The sequence below is a fragment of the Cygnus olor genome, chromosome 2 (genome assembly GCF_009769625.2).
Source record: "Cygnus olor isolate bCygOlo1 chromosome 2, bCygOlo1.pri.v2, whole genome shotgun sequence".
NCBI classification, from domain to species: domain Eukaryota; kingdom Metazoa; phylum Chordata; class Aves; order Anseriformes; family Anatidae; genus Cygnus; species Cygnus olor.
In genome coordinates, this window is record NC_049170.1 from 79,370,335 (window position 1) to 79,391,663 (window position 21,329).

The window sequence follows — 21,329 nt, forward strand, 5'->3', positions numbered from 1 at the left end:
ATAGTGTAATATAGTGTAATTAGTGAAATAAGCTCAGAGAACTAAGCATCAATTATACAATAGCGTAAATCCAAATTCCATTAACCTTACTGACTTATACTTCAGAAAAGATGCAGACCAGTTGGAAAAAGTCCAGAGGACAGCAATGAGAATGACCAGAGGTCTAGAAAACATGACCCACAAAGAAAGATTGCATGAATTTACTAAAGATGAAAAGCTAATAGGGGATATAAATTCAGTAGATAAGCATAATACATATTGCGCAGTTGCGAGGGATATAAATACTTGTTTTTCAAGTCCAAAGTAAAAAAAAAAAAAAAAAAGAAAAAAAAAAGCAGTGAAGGTATCAGTATCTCCTACACTAAAGTATCAAAATATACACAGAACCTTGAGGAAGTGACTGATATGCTTGTTAATGCCTGTTAAAAAAAATGCTGGGAGACTGAAGATCAGAAAATATAACTTCTTGATGCTTCTCCTCCCTTCTCTCTCCCTGATCTTTCACTACATTACTTTTTTTGTTTGATCATGAGTTTGAAGAGTTTCACTTCAGCTTCATACTTCCTGCACCACTTGCACATTCCTTTAAGATCTTTCCCAGATATGAAAATGTGCCCATCGATGGACAATACAAAAGTGACAAGTGCTGCAATGAACACCACTGACATGGGTCATCACAAAAAAATGCACATTTCTCTCTATGTATGAGTCACTTATAAAGATGCTAACTGGCTAAAATAATGAAAAGCCATATATTTGTTGTGTTGAGATGAACATCAGAATCATGCTGTTCTTTTTGTGCACAGCACACTTCCACTGTGTAAGAGATTGTGCACACCAGAATAGTTTTGAAGTTACTTAGTTGAAGAATATCCCAAAGCATGTGCTTCACCCAGATTTATACTACTGCTTATGCTTGATCACTGGTATCTATATCACTTACTTCTGGTCATCTCTGTGGAAACAAGAAAACAGATTTATTTTTTTCAAATTTCAATAAATTATTAATCTAGATATCATTCAGTAATTTGTAGTTTATCTCAGCTCCAATCTATTTCTCTCTGCCACATACGGACTTCATTGTCCTGAACAGTAGGATTGTCTACAGCGTTTACAAAATCAGTAACCTGTCTTCAGCGTACTAAAATCAAGATTATAATCATCAGCAAACTTGTAATGTTTACAGCTTAATTTTAGAAGCTTCTCTGAACCTTAACTTGCAAATCTTTCTGGAAAAATCAGAATAAATTTTCTGAAGATTCTCCTGTATGTGGGTTGACTTCCAGAAAATGATCTACAATTGTTATTTGCATATCCACTATTGTTTTTAAGACACAACTTTTTTTTTTTTTTTTTTTTTTTTTTTTTTTTTTTTCAGGGGGCTGCAGCAGAGGAAAAATTAGATGACTGGAGAAATCCGCTGATTAGAAAGTAGTCAAAAGGGACATAAATATGCTTCTTTGCTGATGATCAGTCAAGAATAGTTGTTTGTTGCTTCTTCTTTTTAATCCTCTTTTATCAGTTGAAGAAAATTAGATGTTCGTATTTTTTTCAGGAACATTTTGAATTAAAGGAGCTTTGTTTCAGTTTGGAAAATTCCATTATCCCCAGTTTCATTCATGTGGTACTGATACAAAAGTCTTGTAGACTGACATTCAAAATGTTGTGCAGTATAGAGTGCTGAGCAAACAAAAGGGCATGGCTATGCAATGGCTAGTTAGGATCTAAACAACCGTATTAAATACTTGTTTTAAGGTTACTGGTACAGGGGAGGAAGACATGGGAAGAAACCTTGCTTCTTAAATCTCTAGTAGTAAATCATGCAGGAAGAAGAATAAACAGGATTTTAGATTGCATACAGTTGAGAGAGATCAGGAGAGCATCTTGGCAGGGGAGGAGAGTGAGTGCAGAAGAACATTGAAATATCTCTCTATATAAGGCTATTCAGTGCAATTGTTCTCCATTGAAGGTAGTCTGTATTTAATATTCAGAGAAAGGGCCAAGAAACCTTGAATTTTCTGGTCATGGGTTAATTTTCCCTTGAGCAGTTAAAAATATTAACAACCGTTTTGGTTTTGATCGCAATTACTTAGCTCAACCCAAGATGAGCTGGGACAATTTGCATGACTGCACCTTCACAATGAAGAGTGAATGCAAGGGAGTGTTTTCTGTGTGAGAACTGAACATGAACTTGGTGAGTCAGCCTTCATAAGACTGTTGTTCATTATCACTAAAGAATCAGCTTCTGCTGGAAGCTTTTGTGAAATGCAGCCTAGGCCACTGTTTTATACAACATACTTTTTTCAGAGACATTGTGCTAGCAGCTTTTTTCGGTTTAAATTGAACATCTTTGTTGATGTTTAAGGAGATTCTTCCAGTGGGATGTAATCACGCAGCCTGCTTTTTAAAGCAACTCAGCCTAGAATAAACAAAAAGAACACCTGAAGTCTACTTCTTGTTCGTATGCACTGCCTCAGGCAAAAAGGCAGCAGAGGCATTTCTTCCATGTCCTAAAAGGTCACGGTAGGTGCATGCAGACAGGGAGACCATAGGAACAAGGTGGAGAAGTAAATTGACTGTGAGACTAAGGTGATAACCAAATTCTTCTTCAGGTCTTTATCGCTGTTGTCAGGGTACTAGGTCCTGTGATCCACGGGCAACACACTGAAGATCTGGGCCACAGGGTTGATAGGCAAATTACTGGGGAAACTGGCTGTGCCCAGGAGGAAAGGTCCGTTGTGCTCTCCTCATATCAGCATTCTAGTACAAGACAGAGTCTGACAATAATGTCCATGCTTGTGTATTTGAAAATCTTTCTGTTGTGGGGCTAGTTCTTCATTTTTTATTTATTTTTTTTTCCTACACTCTATATCCAGCCTGGCAATGGGCATATGCTTTTGCATGTGGTGGCATTTATCTGAGAAACACTTCAAACCTGGGAAAAAAAATACTGTTGATTTTGTTCACTTTCATGCAAGGAATGATTTTTGAGACTGAACAGATCATTTTCTCACCCCCTTTCACGAGCTGTAAGCAACTGTACTGTCTGTCTTTGAAATTCATGTACTTTAAAAGAGAAAAAGAGAGCAGTCAGTGCATTCAGCACGTAAGTGTACACCCAGTGAAAAGCCTGGGAACTTTCTGCCACTGTATGTTCAGTTTGTTGCTTCAGTTGCTGTTACAGATGCCAATTCCTGGTCGATGGTTCTCCTGTCACTGGTGAAGAGCAACCACAGCAGCTTAGTTTCCCTCTTTTTTTTCAGAGATGACATCTGGGTTAGATGATACAGCCTACTTCAGAAACTTCTGCTGAGTGCTCCTAGATGAATAAGCTGTCCAACTCTTCTGCAGGGAAGCCTACAAGTGGTGTTTACACAGCCCAGTTTAAAGTGCCTAAGACAGGAAGGGGGATGAATGGGAAGAGAGACGGACTTCCGCTCAGGAGGCCATTGACTGATTGCTATTTGGGGATAGTAATGCCAAGTCACATGAGTAAGTTTGCTAAGGGAAAATAAGTCAGGTTCTTTTTTCCCTCCTCTCCCCTCCCCTCCCCTTCCCTATACACAGAATAATTAAAGGGATAAAACAGGAGAGGGTACATGCTGTGCACTTAACCCACTTTCAGAGAAGTGAGTGTCAATACTCTGGCTTTCTGGAAGAGAGTTTATTCAGAAGCTCACAGACATTTTAAATTTCATTCCTAAATAAATCTGGACAGGAACTATTTCCACATCTCTCTCAGATGTACTTTACTGCAAAAAAATTTGAAGATATCTCAATACTTCTGTGTGGTAAGTTTGCCCACCCCTGCCTCCTAAGATGTGAAGTGAAATTCATGTGCATTGTAGAACAGCTAGCAGTCATGTTGTTGAGATAACCCTTCAAGATGCAAAAAACAGGGTTCCAGTCCCTGTTTTTAAATGAGGTGAACAAGTACAGTCTCTCTGGCTATTGGGGAGCAGAAGTCTTTCAGTGTCTCTATTTGGAGACATCCTACACCTATTCTATTCATTGAACTGGCATCACAGCCAGCGTCTGCATACTGCATCAAGTAAGAGACACAGGCTTAGTTGTGTGTTTGGAGTGAGGCTGAGGGACCTGATGAAAAATGTCATATCTCAGATAAATACTTTGATGAACAGGCCAGCAATTAAACTTTCAGTCTAATCTTTGGCCAGTGTGGGAGTAAGAAACCATCCTAGCGTATCTTCTGTGGAAACAAGAAGGATGCTTATCCCCAGCCCACAGCTTCAGATATTTCCCAGTGCTTGCAAGGAGGCTCTAGAGGGAGGATGGCAAGCCTGGGGGCTGTGTTTCAGGAAGCCACACAAGAGTTTCAGGTCCTCTTTGAGTCAGCAGCAGAGGAACAGGTGTGTTTTGTGGCTTTTCAGCTCTCTCCTCTGCTCCTACCCATGAATGAAAGGCTGACAGAGGTGTCTTCCAGCCCACCATGTTGGTGGTAGGTAGCACTATGGCTTCTGGTCCACAAGTGGGATTTGCAATCAACTTCTTCCAGTATTTTTCCAGAGGTGACTCTGAGAACAGTCATTTATTGTTTGTTTGTTTGGTTGGTTGGTTTTATGAACAGGATGGGTAACATACTGAGGTAAAGAACAAGAATAGAAACAATGGTATTTGTTTATGCATTTTGAACAATTTCTAAAATCTTTAAAATTCCAGCTTCTTGACTACTGACACCTAAATATTAATGACTAATAAAAGGGAAAAAAGTGGGCCTGAAAGGCTGTTTGCAGTGTAGTTTTATTGGATGAGTACATTGGAAATGGATGGAAAATAATAGCAGAAGAAAACATCCAGCTACAAATGGTTGTATAGTATTACTGACCATAGTGCAGCTGCAGTGCAGGGCTCCTTTTTCCAGTAGCTCTTAGGTGTCTGCCTTCCAGTAGTCCTTAACCACACTCAATTTTGTCTCTTCTAAATTATTTTTTTTCTACAGTGGGCGTCTGGTTCAGACAAACAGAACTGGCATCCTTCTGGACCTAAGAATTAAACACATCTTCTTGAAACTTGCAATTCTTTTATTTATTTATTTATTTTAATTAGCGTTTATTTATAAAGCAATGTGGTGAGACCTCTCCTCTCCTAGGATGTTATCCAGGCACCTCTTTTTGCCATCAGATCCTGCACTGGCTTCTATCCATGTCATTTAATTGTTCCAACGTTGTTTGATTGCTGATAAGGGTTTCCTCATGCCACAATACAATAAATGTTGCTTGCTTTACTTTAGTTTGCTTTTCTGAAAGCACAATTTGTATGTGTAATTTCCTCTGTTGAAAGAATACATCTAAGGTTGCACCCAAACATGCAAATTAAAGAAATACCAACATGCAGGTACGTTGTACTACTTTTCACCATTTATCCTGATCAGCTCAAAGTAATACAGTGGATAGTTATGAGTTTTTGGTGGTGGTTTTGGCTGAACCAAAACTTCAGGGCAGAATATAAGTAAAAAATTACAGCTTTCCAAAATATTGCAAGCAATATTTTCTTTTCTTTTTCTTTCTTTCTTTTTTTTTTTTTAATTTCAATTTGTCTTTTAGAATAAAATTTGGTAAATTTTAACATTAAAATTTTGAAATGGAAAATGAGAAAATATATTTAAATGCACTTGTTTGCTACAAAATATTTCTTACTGTAAATGTTAAGTAAACTTCATTAGTTTTGTGGTGAATTTTGGCTGATTTGATATACCATTTTTCAGTGAATAAAATATTTTACTAAATAATATTCATCCTGTCCTGCATAATTTCATTTACTTTTCCTTATAATCTGAATTTGCAGTGGAAGGGTTTATAATGAATGATATTAAATCAGCTCAAGAATAAGTAAAGAAAAATATTAGCTTGAGAGACAGAAGCTAAACCCAACACAAGCTCCATAACGTGCATAATTAATTTAATGTGCATAATTCCAGTTTTACGCCTAGATATTACGTATCGTGAAAGCATGCTACTCTGAATCTCTGGTTTGAAGGGAATAACTATTACACATTAGGTGAATTTTGTCTGTTCATGTTAAACCATCAATCACAGAGTATTTATATGAAGATAGGCTTTCTCAGGCTTGAACAGTTTCTTGGGACACAAAATTTCAGTCCATTTGTTCTGTGTTACTCTGAAGACTGCAATGCTTCATATGGTAAAAATTTGTTGTGTTCACTGTAACTTAATGATTTTATAAGAAAAGGAATAATGATTGTCTTTTTCACTAAGCACAAATTATTGGTTTCTCAGCTATTTGGATAATTGAATAGAAATGTGTACATCAGAGCTTACTTTCTCTCTCTTTCTCTTTTTTTTGTTTGGTATGTCCTAGCTTAAATGAAAGGCAGCAGTCAAAGGCAGATCTTGGTAATTGATTTGTAACTAAGATTGACTTCTGCAGACAGAATTAATAAGAATTTTGCAATTGATTTCGAGAGAGCTTGCACAGCTGAGGAGTGGTGGAATGTTTATATATTTGCAATATATTTGCAGTATACGAGGTGAGCTTTAGCAATATGCTCAACAGAATCAACTGCATTTCTAAAAACAAAGTTGTTAAAGCGTTTCAGAGCATTACTATTGGTAAGTAATTATGAATAAACTTTTATAGTCTTTTTTATTTACACCTCCTTAAAAAAAAAAAAAAAAAAAGCTTGCCAAGTGCTTGAGAGGAACTTATGGAACTGAATTGGTATTTCAGAAAATGAACCGATTCAAATGAAGGTTTAAAAGTAAAGCTCATAAAAAGTTCCAGAAAGCATCTCTGCCTGAATGGGAAATATAGGTAGTGTCAGACAAAATTATGAACCCTACTGTGTATGAAATAACTTAAGAGGGGAATGTACACCTCTTGCATGAATGTAGCAAAAGGAGAGTGTGAAATGCTGATGTCTGTATCTAGCCATAAGGTAATAAGTCTGTTCATCACCATTAAGAAATTCAGACGTGAAAAAGGTAAGGTATATTTTCTGTCTGAAGAGAACCAGTCTGCATAATAACGCTCACTGAAGACATGAAACTTGCTCCACAAAAGGGAATATCCCCTTGGGCTAGAAAACATTAAAAGAAATCACTAAAAAGCCCTGAGTCAGACTAGTATATTCATGAGACATTGCTAGCCTTCTAAACGCATATGTAGTTTTTATCAAGAAACTTGCTGTTCCAAAGTGTAGTTTATTAATTGTATCTGCTATTTACCCCTGTTAGTTTGGAAACCCTCTTTTGGATAGAAAATGCCATGTGATGGAGCTAATATGAGAAAGTACAGAGTTAACCCTCCTGTGCAACCAACTTTTCTCTAAATGACTTGTCTTATATTATGTTGACTCAAGTTGGTGTTTGGTCCTGGCAAATGCTCTGAATTAATAGAAATAATGAGAACTACACTATATTGAGTATTTTCTGAGACTGGGCCCAGTATAAATTTGTGGCTTAGTGGAGATTGCAAAGGCCAGGCAAGGATTACTCTTCTGAGGAAAAATCGGTCCACTCTGAAGTGCCAGTTATTCTCTGAGGAACGGATAGATTGTATTTTGCACAGTATTTAGGACAATGGGGTTCCATGCTCATTTAGTCCCTTCACATTACTATCAAATACCCGATATTAATTTCAGTGATTAAAAGTGACAGACTACTAGTTCTGCGGGCACTTGCTCTGCAGATAACAATGCACTGTTTGGAAATCACATACCTTTAAACAAAATTGCCCTTCATGTCACTGACTTTCTAAAAGCATTGGAAAAGCTTTGGCTTGCTACTTTCATTGTTTCTGTGCCATTATGTATGGAAAATTGTCATTGGGGAGGTAGGGAAAATGTACAGAAAATAGCATCTTTTCTCAAATATCTCCACCGTGAGAAAAGGATTTCTGCTGTTGAACTGAACTAAAACATCTCTGGCATTTAAAATGTTTAATTTAAATTGTTTAAATTGTTTGCTTGCTTAGCACAGAATATTAGATGACATATTAATGAATATTATATGACATTAATGACATTAAAGAATATTATATGACAGTGGGAGCACATCCACATATTTGATAGCTAAAATAGATCTATAATACTTCATCCTTGTTTCTCTTTTCTGTTCTTTAAAACAACTGGAATGTAATTACATATTTTCCATGACCCTGGCACAAAAAAAAAATACCCTCTTCTGGCTTGGAGTGGTTCAGATAACTTTATTGCAGAAAATCACTTGCTTGAATTTTAATGACCTTACTAAATGTCATTTTTGTGTGGACTTTGTACTAGGTGAGGTGGAAAAGAAGCTGACAGCCCTCATAAAAAGCTTGCTATGCTTCACTTAAGAGAATTCTTTTTCACACTGTTAGTCATCCACATAGAGGATGCTTATGAGAGCTATTTTTAAATAAGACTTCCAGGACTTGTCAGAGCTTGCCTTTCCCAATACATGAGAGCCACACACAGATAACTACACTTGGAAAACTTGAGGGGAAAAGTTGTGCCCTTCCCATCAGTAGCTTCTTAGCTGAAGATTGGGCTGCTTTCCTTCCCTGTGGGGCTCTCCTTGCTTCTCTGTGGGTTTGGCAGTGGATTGTGCCTGCTCTACCAATTACAGGAAAGTCTCTGTAATTTGAAGCGTGCAGTGGTACTCCATTTTGCTGAAAAGTTTTCTTGAGGAAATTATGACCCTGTTTTAGGTCAGTACTGCAACTTTGTCAGTATTTTCTGCCATGACGCGTAGTAACTGAATTAGTCTGTCACTAAATATATGATAATGCATGTAGATTTAATAACACACATATCTACTTCGCTCCTGCAACAATATTTTGGTATTGTCCTCTGGTTTTGATAAACATTTTTTTTTAATTGCAAAGAAAACCTCCTCATAGGCAGAGAAATTAGTTTGCTTGTTTGATTTCTTTCAAACGAGTACTGAATTTCATTTACAAAATAAAGAATGGTGAAACTGCATTTTTGTCAGGAAAACACCAAATATGTAATCTGAGTGTACTTATGTAGTCTAGTTGATTGAGTTTGAAGACAGCCAGAAAAAAAAATACTCATAGAGCTCTTCAAATGAGCAATAGATTGGATGCCAAGGAAGTTATATTTAGTGTTAGCAGTGATAATTGTTGGAAATTGTTGCCTTTCTCAAAAAGAAATCTAGATTAGACAGTTCTCCCCAGGATGTAGCTATCTACCATGTCAATTTTGAATAAGCTTTCAAAAGTTTACCATGGTGATGAAAAATTGCTTTGGTTGTTGTTGGTTTTTTTACAAGTTTTTCGTTTTCCTCTGATGTTCTTTACCTAACTAATTTCTGAAGGTTTTTCAATTTTTTTTTCTTTTGATACTTTTTTAGTTATCTGCAGCAATTCACAGTATCTTATGGTGTAGCACTCTAGCTTATCATTATGTGTTTGTGCAGGCTAACATTTCCTGGAGGGATTTTGGGTTGTTTTCTGTTTTGCTTTATTGGAAAGGAAAGGTAGCATATACTTAATTTGGTTTTGTTTCCCTTGTATTCCATATTTACAATTCTCTACCTTGTTCTTGCACATCATTATGTAAGGAAGAAATCTCTTCTGTGCTGCTCACATAGTGCTTTGTGTCAGAGTAATATTCACTCTGGAATATGGGGCTATCTGAATGAGCCTGCTCACGAGCCATTCGACATCCTTACACAGCTGCAAAGACTCCCTTTCTCATTGAGGAGACTGTTAAGCAGGATGTCATGATCCTTTGGTACTTTCTTTTCTCTTGTTCTCCCATGGCATGTAAAATTAAAAGTTCTGGCTCCAGCAAGGGGTGTAGAAATCTTCCCACTCTTCTAATTTCTTCTTCCATGCAAACAATAGCTGTCTATGAAAAGGCTATGCAAACTGGATCTCAGAGACAAGAGAAGATATCCCTGGTTTTCCTTTCCTTTGATATATATATATATTTGCCTATATAATTAAGGGATCTTCCTCATCTATTCAAAGTATAAGCATTTGGATGGCCTAAATTCATTTGTGTACTCTCTATCTATAAACTCCAAGGCCTCTTTCTATGATTTCTGAGTCCAAGAGCAAAATCAAAGAAAAAAAACAGTGCAGTGTTTGTTTCAATGCAGTATCCACTGTTCTGGTCATTCCTGTTTAACCCTAAAAGCTGTCAGTCAACCTTCTAAGCTGTCAATTAAATATTTAGTTTCAAGAAAATTTCTTTCTTTTCACTACGAAGGCAGATGAAATATTATTAATATGTTAAAGTATTTCAGGTCTTGAACTCTAACTTGAGGCCTTTGGGGATTTTCTTGATCTTTTCTTGAAGAAGATGCAGTTTTTCTAGACAAAAGACTCTGCTTCTGAGTCCTTATCATTTGTTAATTTACCTTCAGGATTTAAACCACTAATATTTCTACCTATTCTGTGGACAAAAAACATTTTCTAGCCATCATTCTCTGCACCATACCATAATAAGGTAACTCACATGTTCTTCTTCTACCACTGCTACCTCCTCTTCCTCCTGTTCTTTTTCTAGTAGCCTTAGAGTTTTGAACCCCATAAAGGCAAGAGCTACACCATATAATTTACTGCACTGTTCTCATATACCTATTCACCCTTTTCATGAAATTCTGCTATGACAGAAAATTTTCATCCTCTGTCACAGGCAGCCATAAAATCTGTACCTCAGCAGCAGAGAAGAAAAGGATTTATAGTGCATGCTTTTTCATCCTGAAAAGAAAAGAAAGGAGACTCCTCCAGAGTTTAATAAAACTGAACCTTAGTGAGGACTAGTTCAGAGTAATGACCTAGGTCAGATCATTTCTACTATTCATGTAAAAAATTAGTTCATGCCCCTGAATTTTGAAGAAGACTTTTTCTACAAGTTCTTCACAAATGAAAAATTTCTACTTTACAGTGGGTCAGGTTCACTATCAATAGTCTTCTAATTCAGACTTTTTGGAGTACCAGAGATCTTTGAAAGAGTACCAGCGATTGCAACAGTTGTCACAAGATGAAATAGAGTAATCTTGTCACTGTATTTTGATTACTGATGCAAAGAGATTGTCAACAAACCAAATCACTGCAGACACACTATAGCTCTTAGGGAATCTAGACATTTTGTTAGGTGTTCAGAAATATTTTCCCTCTTTGTTCCCAGCTCTTAGATAAGACTCTGGCTAATTTGGATTACATGTCAGTGAAGATGTACTTACAACAGGACAGTGCTCTCAGTTTGCCCTTGAATCTACAGTCTTATCTTGTCACTAGTGCTGGCTAATTTGGTTGTTTGTCATATGGCTTGGTGCATCTACTTTGTCCCTTATACCAGATTGTGACTCCAATATTTCTAATTGTTTTCAAACAATTCAATTCCTATGGAGCAAAACAATCCACAAGAAGGCTAAGAACTCCCTGCTGTACTGGCAGACTGTCCAGTATTTGTCCAATATCTCTGCTAAAAAACAGAGTGCTTTGAAGAGTTATCAGAATGGATGGAAGCCATGGAAGTCCACTACACAGCTACACAATTGGAGCCTACCTCTGTTAAAAGAGCTCAAACTACTTTCGGTATTCTTGAAGAGTAGCTCCTACCTCCTGTATGTAATTCCATGGAATTACATGGAAGAACACAAGGGAATACAGGATATGACTGCATGATAAGGAACTGAGAAAGGAGTATATATTTTACATATACATATGCAGAACATGCAGGAAGGGTTAAAATAACCTGCTTTCCAGTAACTGTCTATATGTAATAGCCCTCTCCCCATCTTCCCACTCCCTGCCCATAAATTATGTGTGTTGAGCAGTGGCTACTAGCACACAGCTCTCTTTGCAAAGGTACAAAAGAAATGATGTCATGGTAACAGCCGTAGCTTAGTAATTTGTGACCTTGTCGTATGCACAAGATGCATATCAGAATGGTATAAGTGAAACAATACAAGGAATTTGGTATGGAAATAAAGACTGGCATTCTTATAACCATAGAGATTAAATGCAAACCAGTTGGATGCAAACATACGTCCCATAACTCTAAACTGCTGGGAGTGTAAATTTACAATGCTGAATTAATGAACAATGGATTGTTCATCTGAATCGAGTTGCTCACAAACAAGGATTTCTGTAGAATTAATGTTCTCTTCTATTTTATCAGACATTTCGAGACCTAACTGCATGTCATGACCCCTACCCCCAACACCAAAGGGTTTTAGTCCCCAAAACTCTGCAAGCATAAGCCTTTTTGGGCATGAGCTATCCAGCACTACAGGATGGCGCACACTGGAGCCAGGGCCCTGACCACAGCTGCTGGTATCTTCCTTAATTCAGACATTAAATAATCCTGTTGTACAGAGGCTTTAATTAATGGATTTAAAACCTGTTAATCTTTTTGCACGTCTCATCACCCACTTTATAATATGAGTCTAAGAAGTAGCTGTATGGTTTTTTGAATGGAATACTGTACTGTCACCCTCTGAAGTGAACAGAATAGAAAACTTAAAGTAGTTAGTAACATCTTACATTAACTGCAGGTTATACCCCTATTCTGAGGAATTTTCTGAAAAAATGAAGTGACTTAATGTCATCCCAAAACAGCTTTTTTTGCCACAATGCAACCTTGGGCTATCATCAAATGGTGATATCACCCATTTTCTGTCACTTTTTTTATTCTGGCTTGGTTCTCTGCCTCTCATTCAACTCTAATGAGACATACTGTTTGTCAAGCTTTGATGCCTAGACAGCTGGACTGACTAAATCGTTTTTTGGCTAGCATGAAATGCTACTGCATCTCTCACATTGAAAAACACTTATCATTAACACAGAAAACTGAATGTGATAAACTATAAAAGCAAAGATCATTCTGAAGTTCGTAATATAAAATGATGTTATGATCTAAAGTAAGAGAAGCAAGGGCAGTGCTGAAAGTTGCTCTGCTTAGGACTGTAGAGGGAATGAGAAAAGTAAATAATTCTTAGAAATATTTCCTCTATTGTATTTGCATACAAAGGGTATAAACAAAAGAAAAGGTCGCATTAATAGCTCATTTTTGGGGGGCATAAACTGAGGAAATTACAAATTCAGGATTATTACTTTTTGGTTTGCTGAGCTGGATGAAAGGCAGTATTTAATTTGTACTTAATCCTGCATGCTGGTCTATGTCTTCTGGAGAGTTATTTGGAGAGGGATGACAAGACTAAGGAGATTTTAGAGTCATTAGAACAAAGCGCTTCAGATGAATCTGAACAGACAAGAACCTAAGTCTAAAAGCAAGCAAAAGAAAATTGATTATTTGGGAGAGATGGGGTGAGGGAGGAAAGATTAGGACAAGAATGGTGTTTACTGTATTGACTGCAAGTAAATGATCTCTGTGTTCAAAACAATAATTGCCTAAAATAGAAAAAAGATCAGATTTATGGTTAAGTGATCAAAGCCCCAGCACTTCTTGTGGCATTTTAATGGAAAACATTAGAGTTATGCACATTCACAACATATTCAAGTGGGTGTAGGTATTTTATTTGCTAGCAATAGACATTTTTGTGCTTTTCTGTGGCCACATTGGCTAAGTTGTTGTTTGAAATCGTTTGTACAAACACAAAGAATAATAATTGATTTGGTCTACAATAGTATTTTCTTCTGTGAGGTAACATTACCCATAGACTTCTCAAGTTCTATGCCACACAACTAGTGACTTACCATGTGGATTTTCTTTGCTGTATGCGACAAGCATCAATTTTACTTCATCCAAAACCAGTACTGGTTCTCCTCTGTATTCCAATGTGTCCTAGGGTAACATCTAGAGTTTGTGTTAGTCAGTCCTGTACTGATATGTCTCTTCATGCTTGCATCAGACTTGCTGGAAAATAAAACAATATGCTTAGGGACCAACTTAAAACACCTACCAATCCAAATATACAAACAAACAAATATTTCCATACTGCTCATATTTTAATTTACTGGACTTAGAAAGATTCAGAGAAATACTTCTTCCAGTGACATCTGTGGGAAAGATTGAAAGGTACATTGCATTATTTGAACTATTTTTTGGCAAATATTTTAAATGTTGGGTGGAATTTGCCTTTGCTGTAATATAGACAGATGTTGCGTGATAGAAACCCATAGAAGCTTCCAAAATTTACCTGTCTCCTTTTATGTTTCAAAATCAGCATGCTAAAATACACCAGTGTTTTCAGTTCTAGTATGAACTTAAATTTTTAAATGCACTGAAAAATTGGATCTGAGTACAAGTATGAAAAAATTAAGTTATTTTTATCTGTGTAAATGCAGCACCCTTGTACTGGCACACTTAGACAAACCTGAGGGACTGATTGTCTTAATCATCTGCCTCTTTGGCTCTTCCTTCTAACCAGCTTCTAACAACCCATCCTCTGTTTCCATTGGCAGCTTTTGAAACAGAAAATCTCATCTCTGTGCTTGAGCAATACAGACATGGGATTCAAATGTTCTCAAACTTGGCATTTGAACAGGGAAGTACCTGTGCTAAATCCCTCTGACTTTCTTTTTCTCCCATAGTAGACCTATACAGCCTCCTCCTGGCTCACCCTGCCTTCCTGTATCTCTGCTGGGATTTTATGTACTTGTTGATGACTCCACTGAAGGCTTTCTTCTGACTTTGAAAAACAACTGCCGGAGGATAACTTGACACTTCAAAATGTTGTGAGGTAGAAATGATTGTAACCCTATCTGGAAGGTGGGTGTTGGAGGGTGGCTGCAAATAGAGTGTAGGACCAGGGGAAATTGTGTAGGAGGAACTCTTAAAACAGACATTTTTAAAGACTCATCAAAATAATATTTTTTATCATATGATTTAAGGTTATGTTAAAAGAGGAGGCTAGTACCAAATTTTCATTGATATTCCATTTCTCTTAAGACAAGGAGCTCATGTTAGTATATCACCTTTATTAGTTTATAGTTTCCTGCAGTCATTACAGTTTTTCCACGGTGTCAAAAAGCTTGTCACCTACAATATTTTCAAGAAATATTGTCTCAGCTTTGTTTTAAAAATTAAGAAACCGTTTTATTACATTACTCCTGTTATCCGTTACTAGAAAATCTGAAATATTAACATACTTTAGGGCATGAGAGAGCAAGTTGCTTTTGAGCTATTTTAGAATTGTATGGTATTGGTTTTGCAGAGTGGGAGCTAGAGGCATATATCCATCTTCTGCTGTAGAAGTATTTAGATGCACATACATCTTCTCTCATTTAAAGAAGTACTCTTACAATGTTTTACCTACTAGTCAGAGAAAGCTAATGATACATCACCTCTTACAGTTGCTAAACCACCATAAGTCCGTTGCTTTCAGTCACCTACCCTCATCCTACAAACGTGAATGGCTAACAAACCAAAACAACCTTCCCCAGGAATGCAGGGCATAAGCAGAAATTTTGAGGTGAGTGACAGTTGTGGGTGGGAAAGAAGTGTCCTTTGATTTCTTTTGTTATTACATTTTTGTTGCATTTTTATGACCATATCCTTAGGAAAATCAAGCATGGAGCATTGTCTGGAGAGCTTCTGGGTGAAAAGAGATATTAAATGGAAAGATGAACAGGGATGAGAACAGAGATAATGTGCAGAGAAAGGGAGGAGCCAGAAGAGGGATGGACAGATAGGCAGCTGGAGCAAACAGGGCAATATCCACTGGAGCTTCCCTCTGCTCTTTCCGGCCTCTGCTACTCTGGGTTCACTAAAATAAGTTAAGAGGAGAAATCCCTGTGCTGTGGGCCCTGTTGGCATGGAGGACAGTGGTGAAGGAAGTGATGCTGAGTAGCCACTTCCCTGGGGTGACTCGCAGATGGTGCATTTCTGTCTGCAGGTGTAGAAAAATATCTTGTCTGGAAAGACGCTGCTCTGCTATGCCAGTCTTTCTATAATTTTTTCTTCCTGCTCTCCCTTTGTACTTATGTCCTTACGGGTTAAGTATGCAAGTCCTGTCTGCAGCAGTAGTTAGCATGTACTGTCCCAGGAATCAGCAGATAGACAATAAATCTTTTTGTATCCTGGTTTGCATTATGTCTTGATAGGAAAGTAAATCTTGCCCTCTCAGCAGCAAGCTATTCTTTCATTGCAAGAATGCTGCTGGAGAATGATGTTTCCAAACTGATAAATGTGGGATTTCCTATGCCTCAAGTTATTTTGTCTATCTTGGGTGTTTATGTTTCAGCTTTGTGAAGTAATCTGTCTGGGGAAAGGCACAGAAATAATTGGCTGAGCCTTTTTCTTTATAACCATACATCTATAGTAAATCCAAATGTGAAAATAAAATCGTGCTTCACCCTGGTGCTGGGATGTTGAGTACAGATAGCTGTGCTTCCACAAGGATGCTCTATTCCTGTATCTCTTTATAGCTGTTCATTTAAAAAACAGCTAATGCATGAAAGATGAAAAATGTCTGAGAAGAAAATAGACTCCTGCAACCGATCTAGCTGCCTCCACAGCTTTCCTGTTAGGTGACTGGAAATGCTCATGCAAACCACTTACTTGCGAACATTACACTTCAGTGTAACAACTGGCTCTCCTCTAGCTTCCACAGCTTTAAAATCCACCTACAGCTTTGTCTGCTATATTTTTTTTTTTTTATATTTGATTTTCAATCCTTAATTGCAGTACTTGAAGAGGAAACAGTAAAACAACTTTTGTCTCTGTCTCCTTGTATTCATTTGACATTCTTTTCCTCCTCCTTCTCGAGGGCTTTCCATGGCAGACTGCACACAAGCTGACTTTCAGCTCATGTCAGGGAAGCACAGGGACAGACCTTTGGATAGACTTTTGCAAGATTTATTGATGGCTTGAAGTCATTACCTGTGTCTCTGCCACATTTCCTACAGGTTGCAACTTTGTCTCCTATTGCTTTCCTTCATCTATGCTAAATATTGCCTATTTTTTTTCTGCCCTGCATCCTAATTCCTGATGGTGACAGGGCTTCCGCAGTCAACTCTATCATCTTTTCCTTCCTGGAAATAAAATGATGAAGAAGGATATTACCTAGGAAAAACTATTTTCTTTAGGACAATTTATTAAGCCATTTGTGACTTTAGCCACCTTGTCCTATTTTTGATCCTTAGACGGTCCCCATTTCTTAAAAATTACAACAAGCGTAGATAGTATAATGCAGCCTTGCAACACCACATCTTGCAAGTGGACAACTGAGGCATAGAAAAGTTAACGATGCATGGAGGGGCTGAGAGAGAGAACCAGGAGGAGATAAGTATTCTCTTGATTCCTATTTTGTCACATACACAAAACAGAGCAACATTATGTCACAGAAGGGGCAAGAGTAAATTACAGTAAATCGCAGCCTGGAAAACAAAACACCATCAGTCCAGCTCAAGGAATTCTGCAGAGACTGATACCACAGTGCTGTAAGTTTGCTAACACAAAATCAGTCCTAAAATACTATGCTGAAAAGTTAAAGAAGGGAACCAGATCTCTGGTAGACCATCCGCTTTTCTGTAGATACTGGAAGCTCATGCAGCATCTAAATCTGCTGTGCCGTGTGATGTTTCAGAGAGGCTCAGAAGCAGCAGCCCCTTGACTTTCTGCAGCTCCCGAGCCCCATTGGCTGGAAGGTAAAGCAGAGGCGGAGAGTGCCCTGAATATTTTTCTCCTCTACACACCATAAAGCAGGCAGCCGGTACACACTCTCTGACAGCAAGACTGGTGCTTGCAGTTTGAAGTTAGTTTCAGCTCGGCAGCAGTCACTTGAGCATTTTATGTTTACCTCTCTTAATGGAAGAGCAAAAAAAAAAAAAAAAACAACCCTGCATCGTAACAGTGAACTAAACAGGAACTGAACGTAGGGGAAAATCTCATACAAACTTACAGACTGTTGGGACTCTGTGACACAGATCACCGATGTGAATGTGATGATGATCAGAAACTGCATCTGTGAGAGCGTAAACCAGCATTTGTGAGTTTGAAACCTTATTTTGTGACAGCAGTCAAAGTGTTCTGAACTGCTGCCTGCCTTGGTGCTGGCTTATTTTTCTTCTCTTCCCTAACTGAAAAGCCAAAGGAGGATTTCAGAGGAATGCAAAAAGGACAGGAGTTTTAAAAGCAGGAAGCTGAAAGGGGGTCTCCATAAGATGAATTTCACCCAGCACCGTGGGACACTCCAGCCTGTGCATTTCTGGAACCACAGCAATGGACTGCACGGGGGTGCCAGCGAGCCCAATGCAAAGGGCCACTCCTCGGGAGGCTGCTACGAGCAACTCTTTGTTTCCCCTGAAGTGTTTGTGACTCTGGGCATCATCAGCTTGCTGGAGAACGTCTTGGTCATTGTGGCAATAGCCAAGAACAAGAACCTCCATTCGCCCATGTACTTCTTCATCTGTAGCTTGGCAGTGGCTGACATGCTAGTGAGCGTATCTAATGGATCAGAAACTATTGTCATCACGCTGCTAAACAATACAGACACAGACGCACAGAGCTTTACCATAAATATTGACAATGTCATTGACTCAGTGATTTGCAGTTCCCTGCTTGCATCAATTTGCAGTCTCCTCTCAATAGCAGTGGACAGGTATTTTACTATCTTTTACGCCCTCCAATATCATAATATCATGACGGTGAAGCGCGTAGGGGTCATCATCACATGCATCTGGGCTGCTTGCACAGTCTCAGGCATTTTGTTCATCATTTACTCTGACAGCAGTGTTGTCATCATCTGCCTTATTAGCATGTTCTTCACCATGCTCATTCTCATGGCATCCCTCTATGTCCACATGTTCATGATGGCTCGGATGCATATCAAAAAGATTGCAGTTCTTCCAGGGACTGGCCCTATTCGCCAAGGGGCCAACATGAAAGGGGCCATCACTCTCACTATCCTGATTGGAGTTTTTGTTGTGTGCTGGGCCCCATTTTTTCTGCACCTCATCTTCTACATCTCCTGCCCCTATAACCCTTACTGTGTGTGCTTCATGTCCCATTTTAACTTCTACCTCATCCTCATCATGTGCAATTCCATCATCGATCCACTTATCTATGCGTTCCGGAGTCAGGAGCTCAGGAAAACATTCAAGGAGATTATATGCTGCTGTAGTCTGAGAGGGCTTTGTGATTTGCCTGGCAAATACTAGACTGAGGTGGATATGTTACTGTGTACTCAACATGCAGCACAGACTTCTGAGCCTTCAGATCCTCTTTTTCAGCAGAACTTGGGTTACATCTTTAAGAGCAAACACTTCTTTCTCTCTCCCTTTCCTCTCATCTTTGTATCCCATTCACATGTAATTCATACTTCTCTGTAGTGTTTGTGATATCTACTCTTTGCAATTTATTTGCCTGGGAAGAGAAGAGAAGTAGTGTTTCATACCAGTTTGTAAGTGAGCAGATAAATGTAATGATGAAAGTGAAATACTAACAAATATGAGCAGCTGTATGTTCCAACTGCTGACAAAATAAAAATCTTGCCTGAGTTACAGTATATATTGGCTGATGATGTTCCTTACTCTGTTGAAGTAATTACAGCTATCCATTACATTATGTACAACTTAAAATAGAGCATATGCTGGTCTATTAATGTATTAAAGGTTCTCTGGAATTAGGAGGCAGATTTTTCATAGTGGTAACTGGAACCAAGGACCTGTGTTCATTCATTGTATACACTTTTCCTCCTACTCCAAGAGCAGCAATCCGGATCTTTGTTACAGTCACTGCCTACAACAATAAGGTTTTTCAAACCCTTGCTAGCCAGACAATCCAAAGCTTGTTTTGTTTTGTTTTCCAATATGATGATTGCTGTGTGTCTGACAGTACCTTTTTGAAAAACTGAAATTGTTCTCTGGAGCATCAGTTAGCCCTTGATGTGTTTACTAGACTGGCATCCAGGTACGCTAGCGCCCTACATTCACTCGTGAAGCAGGTACAGTACTAACATTGACAGTGCCAGCACCTGCTTAAAGCTTTGCTGAGAGATTCAGCTGATGAAGATGAAGAGGGGACTTCAGTTTGAACAGTCCTTCCTTATGCTGATATGCTGTGAGGAGCAAGGACTGTGCGTCAGAAGAAAATACAGCTTTGCTAAAAACAAGCTGCCCTCTATTCTGAAGTGTTGTTGTGTTAGCAGATGAGATCCACTGCCTGGATCCTCACAGAGGAGTGAAAGTCTGTATCAGATTGTCATAACCACCTCAGACACTACTGTGGACCATTGAAGCTTGTGGGGGCAATGCTATCACATGGAAGGTCTGCAGGCTGACAACTCTCTAAACCCATGCTCTGTATCTGGCAGCCCTGTGTGTTAGTGCTGCTTAAGGACAGTTCACCTTCTCAGATGTCTAATTTAGATGTCTAATAAGGACCTCAGGTCCCTGATTTTAGCACCCTGAAAATGTTTAAAGTACAGATGTGAGTACACATTGAAGACATTCCATAACGTCTTGACAACATCAGCTTCTACTTAAGGGCATAAAAAAATAACTTATTTATTCTTGGTAAGTATAAAAAATATAGTGTTAGCTGGGAAAATGCTTGGAAAGTTTTGATATAAAAAGTCAAAAATGAACGTAAAGAAGGATTTAGATTTTAATCCTGGATGCTTGATTTTACAAAGATAAATTGTAAATTAGTGGAATGAGCAGTCCTATCAATTTTCTTGGAAACTGCTTGTTACCTCAGACAAGATGTTACCTAAGACAGATGCAATGAAATACTGTTCATGAAAGCCCAATGCTTGCTACCTGGGATTCTTCTCCAGACAGAATCTGATCTTTTAGTTGTGGGTAACATGTCAGCATCTCATAAATCTGCAATAACATTTGGTCCTCTGCCAAAGAGCCTAAAGGACTTAAGGTGGGTCTCATTATCTTTTACTTCACTTTACTTACTTACAGGGAGAATAAGCAAGTTGTTTGTACATCAGAGTTCTTTGGTAGACCAGCAGCAGAGAAATCAGGTCTCCCACACCCTGCTCATGTACTCCTGCCACTCCATCCACCATACTTTTTGTAAAACACCCCTGTTATCATCTCTTAGTTTCAGTAAATGATACTGATGCATCATAATGGTTGCAGTATGGAAAATGTTTAAATATATCTATCACACTAACACTATGTACTTTCTTCTGGAGGAACTATAAACTTTTCAATAATCCATCCCTACCTGGTTCCACTGGGTAGGCAATAAAAGATACCAAAGAAGGAGAATTAAAGCCTTGGGGGTGGAGGGAACATATGAATGTATAAGAATTAATAATCTATCCAAAAATCTGCTGGAATTCTCCTGGACTTATTAAAAGCCTTTCCTTCTCCCACAAGACATGATAATAGCAATGCAGAAATACTCTGGCAATAATGCAAGAAATTGCTGTAGCCAGTTTGAAAAATCTCACTTGATCTTTGTTCTG

General features: G+C 38.2%; 1 protein-coding gene across 1 annotated transcript; it reads left to right on the plus strand.

Annotated features, from left to right (window-relative positions):
- Positions 1-17,446: 17,446 nt before the first annotated feature.
- On the plus strand, positions 17,447-19,407 carry MC4R (melanocortin 4 receptor). Its single transcript, XM_040549623.1, has one exon. The coding sequence runs from the start codon at positions 18,067-18,069 to the stop codon at positions 19,060-19,062; it is 996 nt and encodes a 331-aa protein (XP_040405557.1). The 5' UTR covers positions 17,447-18,066; the 3' UTR covers positions 19,063-19,407.
- Positions 19,408-21,329: the final 1,922 nt, after the last annotated feature.

Excerpts from the sequence above, each read along its gene's own strand:
- MC4R (XM_040549623.1), top strand. The coding sequence starts at position 18,067 with ATGAATTTCACCCAGCACCGTGGGACACTCCAGCCTGTGCATTTCTGG.